Below are 7,927 nucleotides of genomic sequence, written 5' to 3'. Positions count from 1 at the left end.
AAACTTAAGTTTAATCAAAATTTTGTATGAGCTTTTGCAAGCTTAAGCTCAAATCATGCTAAAAAGGCCCCAATTTAATTTGTGCCCAAAATTTAAATTTCAAGTCTAGCATTTGATCGCCTAAATTTGGATTGGACCAATATATAACTATGTCTAATTAATTTGAGCTTTTAGAATGTGGTCCAAACCCGATTGGTTCAGGTTTTTGCCGGATAATCTTATTTCAACGCATGATCCTATCTAGTTAAATGAAACATTTAATATGTACAATAATTTATAGCTAATGTCCTACAATTCATCAGCATATTTAAGTGCTTTAATTTGGATTATAGAAAGTTAACGTTGACAAAAGTAATGTAATTATTTATCCATAAAAAAGTTTTTGATATGATTTACATGCTCAATCTTGTATTTATTTTCAATTATTTTGTCAGTTGCTTTCCAATCAAACCAATGGTCCACAACCTCTTACATAATCATGCGATCTTTTTTGACGCAACAAACTTTTCCATGGTGGTAATAAACAAGTTTCACATGACACAAAGTCTTAAACAAAACACATTACCCCCCTCCCCCTAGCACACACACACACAGGTTCTCGCTTTCATCATTAAAATGACAATAACATTATTAAATGAAGAGTGTGCTTTTTAGTATTCGCACTCAATGGTGCCACATTCACCGTCCCATACACATTGGCCACTTTGCTATCCACTGGACATAGATATTATTATTCCTTTCCCTCGCTCTTCCCTTTGTTCTCTTTTTTACCTTTGTCTTAAAAGAAACAGACACACACACACACAATCTTCCAAATATTCTCGTGTCTTGATAGCCTTGGATGCACAACCCCGTACAATGTAGCTGTCAAGCTGGGGGGCCATCTCAAGTGACCCCCATAAAGTAAAAGAAATTTTCTGAAAGAAAAAGACAAAACAAATCACAGGAGAACAGTGTTTTGGTTTTGGGGACCAAAAATCAGCATAATACCGAATTGGCCAAGTGTTCCAATTTCCAAATGTTCAATACTTGAATTCAACCCCAACACTCAGGTGTTAGGCTGTGATCTCTCTTGGGGTCTTGACAATAGTTATAAACCATGTGGTATCTTTGCACCCATCTCATGGCCCTATATTGTTGCCTAGTCAACCCACCAGACCTATATGGTGAGGCTGAAACTAGATGGCACCAACGAGGGGCATAGGCTGAGCAACCACCAGCTTTGAAGTTGGTATACTTTGCCAGAAAAGGTTGGTATCTGTAATCAGCTTTGTACTTTCCATCCTCAGTTGCCCATGATGATGCATCCCATATTGAACCATATAGCCACATTGGCCTCAGAGGAAATGTTGCACCACTCTTCCTCGGGTACCTCCTTATTGGCACATCATCCACTAGGAATCTGACACAAATAAAAAGTGACTATATATTATTAGAGAAAAATAATTATAAATTTTCACGGTAAATTTTCCACAATCATCTAATAACAATTCATCATATATATAATAAATTTGTTAACTTTTAAAATAAAATACTATTAATATATAAACATTAAACTCATTTTATTAACCAAGTAACAAAAACAACCTTTTTTAAGATTCATAAAATAGCTGTTTTTTTTAATGTTACAGTTGAACACTTGAACTCATTTTGTAATTACAATTTTATCTAAGTGGCTAGCAAAGGAACTAGTAGATCAATTAACTAAATGTTACTTTTAACTTTTCATTAAGTTGGGTGTCATGAGATTTTGTTTACCCCACATTTCGATGCTTATGTTTTTTGTGCCATTCATGTGACCTTGATTCTACTACTATAATTTTTCTACATGATTTAATATTCATGTCAAATCCCTACTTGTTTTCCTTAATTTCAGAGAGAACGAAATTATTTCTCTTTCATCTTCCAAAATATCAATCGAGTTATATTATTTTTATACTTATTTTTCTACGATACATTATCATCACATCACTTATCTAATCTCACACCTATTTCTCTTTTCTTTTTATCCCTTTCCTAGCTGTAGAAATAATTATATAGAAAAATATTAGGAAAAGAAAATCTCTAGCCAATCAGTGGTACCTAAACTGTGATACCTGACGATAAGAACCAATCAACCCGATGCCACATACACCGAATCCAAGCTTTATCTTCACTCCTACCTATCTACTTTAGGAGAAAACGAAGTAGTGCCTACCTTATCTATCCTTTTCTTGTAGATCAGTACTGAAAATGTATGCATTCAATTTGACGTATAGTCACAGTCACACACATACATTCAGAAGTACAGTTATAATGTATTATGTATATAGTGACTTACATTATTTCCTTGGGACTCCACAGTATAGCATAGTGATGAAAATCTTGGGTAGGATCAAACCAGAGATGGAACTTCATCTCTCTGCCTATAATTCTCCCATCTCCACTCCCTCTTATGTAAACATTGGTCTGCAAAGTGTAAGGCTTTCCAAATGTTGTCCCAAGAAACTCAATGTCCACTTCATCATGGAAACCAGGATGTGCTTCATTGTTTGAGAGCTGCCACATTAATCAAATCATTATTATAATTACTAATACCAATTCATTAATAAGCTAAACAGAATGTGTAAGCTTTCCACCAATCAACATTTGTTATTAATTATAGCATGTCTTACATAGAAAGCTGTTATAACACCTGCAGTGTAGCCAGGTTGGACCTTAATGGAAGCACCAAAGTACCCGGATCGAAATGGCCTTACTGACTTGAAGCCACTTCCTGTTTATCAGAAACAAAAAAGTGGAAGTGGATTAATAAATTTCAATGATATTATGCAAGTGAAAGAGAAAGAGAGCATTGAAAGTGATCAGATTCAGACCTGAGGTTCTATCAAGCCAGATTGTTAATGCATTTTGGTCTAGACTTTGGTGCTGAGGGCCCCAGAGGTTTCTAAAACCTTTGTAAAAACTCATGGACCTGAATTTGGAACTTGGCCAGTAGCCAGGTGAAGGTGGCCAATAGGCATTGCTAGAAGGGGCCATCAAGATTAAAATAGCTAAGAGAAAGAGAGCCATGAAGAAAAGCAAGTTAAAGTGTTAGCAGAAAGGAGAATGATTCTGTTGTGTATAAATGAAGAGTGTGAGAGAGAAACTAGCTAGGGAAAGTGCTCTAGGTAAGGTGCATATGGAAGAATAGTATAGTAGCCAGTTTGATATAAATAAGAAAAATAGTGGGTCCCCAATTGAGAATTAATGGTGGAATTATGGAGGGATTGGATGAATTAAACATACCAATAATTATTTATAGATCATTAGAGACAAATGTGAGGTCTTTAATTGTTGGATGACATTCAATTATACCTTGCACTTGCATGGGCACCTAGCTTAGTAGTCATTAGTGCAACTTTCTTTTTTCTCATTACTACTTTTTTTTTCTCCTCTATTTAAGACACAAAATCTGTTAGCTTGGTTGGAAAGTTCAAAACAGGTGATGGGATCCAGAAGGGGTAGATGGATGTGTCTTAAATGTGCCTCTTTTATTTTGTGTTGCATGTCTTTCAGGTTCAAACTAGAACCTAGGTTTGTGTCTGTAGGCTTTTCCGTCTTCATTGAAGGCTACAGATATTTTTGTATGAGCTCTGAAAGCAATAGCTGGATTAACCCCAACGTTTGGTGCTTTTCACCACAGAATTTTCCCTTTTTCGTTGTGTCACTTACCATTCAGTCAAGCATAAAATGTCCATATAATGGCCAAAATGAGCCAATGAATAAAATGATAAAACAGATAAAAGTTAAAAACGAAAGGAAATGTGGGACAGATTCTGATTTAGTCAATTCTCATGAATCAAAGTGAGTAACGGTGTGTTAGACTTGGAGTCTGTGAACTTCATCAATGGAGTGGTGGGTCAGTAGCCATCCATTAATGGACCCCCAAAACTTGATTTGATTGAAAAGGGAGCACATGATTGATTGACACGTAGAGTAATTCTACTTAGTGATGGAATAGTATAGCTTATAATCTTAATATCTTGATCAATCAAGAAAATGAGTCCACATAGATTGCAACCCATGCACGTTTTTGGAGTAAACAAACTTTTAAAATAAAACGTTTAATATTCATCACTTCATCGTTTGGGTATACTATATATGGAGATTAGTAGGGACAAACACTAATCATAGTGGATTTAACGTTAATTGCTCTCGATGTTTTTTCTCTTAGATTAAAAAAAACGCTGCTATATATACTCACTATTTTGCTAATGACTTCTTAACTATAACTAAAAACTAATGTCATAACCCCAAATATGCAAATAACTAGATTAAGAGGAAGACTATGTTTTACGATCGAATTTAGATAATCAAAATAAAATGATCAGATTAGAGAGCATTTAGCTCAACCAATAATTTGATCTTCAATTTTGTCTGCTTATGGAAGCAGAAGGTTCGAACTTCTTTTCAAATTGATCTTGTGAGGATCAGTGCCCCATGAATCTAAAATACATAGTATTTAAGTATGAGGTGTCAAAGTACATGAACTTAAGGCATGGTTCCCCGGAAGCAAACCACGGAATCACAAGACACGGGAGCATTATTATTGAGCTCTAGCTACACACACCGCTTAAGCAATTCGTAGAAATAACAACCCCACAAAAAAAAGATTTGAAAGTAACACACATACGTGTAGCATCAACTCAAGTGAAGAAAATAATTAATGTGCTAAGAGGAAATATGCTTAATGGGGACTTGTGCACCCTGAATTTTTCAATTACACAACTTGCAAGAGCTTCTATGTGTAGACAAGCTTTACAAGATTGGGGTATGCACTATTTTGTCGGTCACACACGGAGGAAGAGAAATGGAGGAAGGTTGGAGCATGGTGGTAGGGCCACCTTGGCCGACAAGTAAAAAAGCTCACAAGAGGGTTGAATTGAATTGAATTGGTTGTTCTTCTATTCAACTTATAAGTTGAATGCATTTCAAGTCTTAATATATATATATATATATATATATATATATATATAACAGATAAGTATTAGTAATGCTTAAATTATCTTCTTTTTTCGATACCAAAAAATTTATCTTTTTTTAAAAAAAAAGTTTTATTCAATATATTCTAAAGTTTTTCTTTTGAATAAAAAAATTAAACTAATTCAGATATATTTATAACCTTTTTAAATATAATATAAAGACAATTTAACAATTTATAATTATATAAAAATTCACAATTAAATAACGATATAAAAAAAATTGCAGTAAAAAAAGCAATATATTTTTTTTTACACCATTAGTGTATTCCAATTAAATTCTACATAGATTCACAATTAGATTATATAACTCCACCTTCTTGGGAGAAAATGAGAAATAAAATGGATGAAAAAAATGACTAAAGATAAGTGAGAAATAATGTAAAAATGAGAGGTGTTTGATTAAAGACAAATATAAACGAGATGAAGAGATTGATAGCGGGGAAATGGATAAAAATAAGTAAAAAATAATACAATAAATGTCATTAATTAAAAAAAATCAACTCTAAATCTATTGAACCAAACACTGCCAACTTATTTTCATCTACTCAAAACTATTTCCGTCTTGTACCAACTCATGTTGTTCTATCATGTTCTCATTTATTTATTAAATGCTGTCCTATAATTTACCAAGCTGACTTATCAAATCGATATATGGTAGAGCAATAGTGATGTATTAAAAGAATTATGAAAAAATGCAATCCCGTCACAATGCTGTGTTTTTGTGCAAGTTACTTTTTCATAACAAATAAATATGCTTTTACCAAAGTTTATATTAAAATTAGTTTAAGTTGATAACATTGGCACTTTTGATTTTTTGTTTTGGCCTCCGACATACCACCTAACTATTAAAACCCACGGATGTTGTTGTTTACACTTTATTAGATATTCACCATAAAAGACAGAATATCAAATCTCTTTATCTTACTAAAATGGGGCTTGCGTACAATAATTGGTTAGTATCAGATTATGCTCATACATTTGTAACCAAACTCATTAAAAAATAACTAAATTTTCTTATAAGACGCAACGAGGGGCCATAAAAATTGAGTTTTATGCACCACAAAATTTTATGTTATATTGAATGTATGTATTTTTCTCATTGGTACTATGATGGCTTCATGCATATCCACGATTTCAATCAAGGACAGTAATCGGATTGAGTTTTAACGAGTATTCTCAAAAAATATTCAAAATAATTAAATTATATATATATATATATATATATATATATATATATATATATATATATATATATATATTGAATAGGTACATAGTATGAATAATTCTTTTCAAAATTTCATGAATATAAACATTACAATATTTAATTTCATTGATATTCACATAATTTTTTTAGTATATTATACAATCAATTTTTGAAAGATTCTATTTTTTAAATAAACTAAATATTTTTTAATGCTTCATAGTTAAAATTTTATTTGAATATTTTTGAATTAATTCATATAATAAATATTTAATCAATGTTATTTTAATTATATTTCTATCGCCAAATTTTAATATTATAATTTTAAATGAATCCAAAAAATTATTCAAACTAAGTGAGAGCACAATCAATACTCACTTAGCACAAGCCACAAATTTTAATATTATAAAATATAAATATAATAACAATCATATATTAATAGTTTCCTCAATAAATACATTATAAGAATTGATATTTAAGTTAACTAAAATATATATAATGAATTCAGATACAAATACATACATATCCAAATGGATATGGATACAGATAATAGAATTATTATTTATGAGGATATGAAATTGAATAAAGACATTTTTCTAAAAACACACATATATAATTTGTATTTATTTATGAATATATATATATATATATATATATATATAAATGATTAAATTATATTGATGTAATTTTGACAATTATTATATAATTTTTATAATTTGATATAAAATTAATTTTTATGTTGATTTATATGAATGAGGTAATAAATGATTTTGAATTAATTTAAATTTTTTATATGTGATCTATATGAAATGAATTTTCAATTCAACAATGAATTTTAAGAAAATATTATTCAGTTAAAAGTTATAAAATGGTATAATAATTATATGTAATTTGATTTTATATATATATATATATATATATATATATATATATATATATATATTAATGGCAATCATAAGATGGGAATTGATTTCTACAAAGCCTTTGGATACTCATCACATCATCCACGGCATTTGAGGGGAAAAAAAGCATCTGAAAAGCTTTGCTAAAAGCCTTGGAGTCATGGAACAATCCCTCTTCCCATTTGTGGACATTTTGAGAGGATTGTCCCACCGACACTCGATTAGGTTCTGCATAAATTTAGAACATAAAGTATACAGTTGTAATACATAGTTTTTTTTTACCCAGGGCTTCTAGAGTTTCATATATTTGAAGGGTTTATAGGGAACAAAGTCCAAGGCCAAGATCATTTGATCCAACTCATTATCAATGTAAAGGCATGCATTGAATTTCAATGCTCCAAAAAAAAGAAAGAATATAAATCTTCATTACTTTTTCGAAAGAATATAAACTTACATATGACTCGTTAAATCATGTTAGAGCAAGTTATATTTTTCTTTCTTAAAAGATGTTTAAATTTCACTTTCTTTTTTTTACTTATTTTAAAATATATATTCCTTTTTTTCTTAAGAATGGATATAAAAGAGATTAAAATTAATTTTAATGTAAATAAAATTTTTAGATATTTTTTCGTGTGATTATTGACATACTAATTGACAACTACTTTTATTTATTTACTATCAATTTTATAAACTCAGAAGATAAAATGAACTTTTAAAACCTATAGTAAAAGATATTTAAAACAACATTCACTTTGAACATGGGCGTCATATTTTAGTCCCAAAGTGGGAGCCCAATTCTTCACCATAGTGAATGATTAATC

At 30.5% G+C, this 7,927-nt stretch overlaps 1 protein-coding gene across 1 annotated transcript; it reads right to left on the bottom strand.

Moving 5' to 3' along the window:
- Positions 1-391: 391 nt before the first annotated feature.
- On the bottom strand, positions 392-3,173 carry LOC100817157 (probable xyloglucan endotransglucosylase/hydrolase protein 32). Its single transcript, XM_003554346.5, has 4 exons — positions 2,856-3,173; positions 2,655-2,755; positions 2,321-2,538; positions 392-1,402 (listed from the first exon to the last, which is right to left on the bottom strand). Exons 1-4 carry the CDS (start codon positions 3,049-3,051, stop codon positions 1,036-1,038), a joined length of 882 nt encoding a protein of 293 aa, XP_003554394.1. The 5' UTR covers positions 3,052-3,173; the 3' UTR covers positions 392-1,035.
- Between the last annotated feature and the right edge of the window lie 4,754 nt (positions 3,174-7,927).

Source organism: Glycine max, chromosome 19, assembly GCF_000004515.6.
Source record: "Glycine max cultivar Williams 82 chromosome 19, Glycine_max_v4.0, whole genome shotgun sequence".
Taxonomy (NCBI): Eukaryota; Viridiplantae; Streptophyta; class Magnoliopsida; order Fabales; family Fabaceae; genus Glycine; species Glycine max.
Note: the sequence above shows the minus strand (reverse complement) of the source record. Positions and strands in the feature narration are given on the sequence as shown.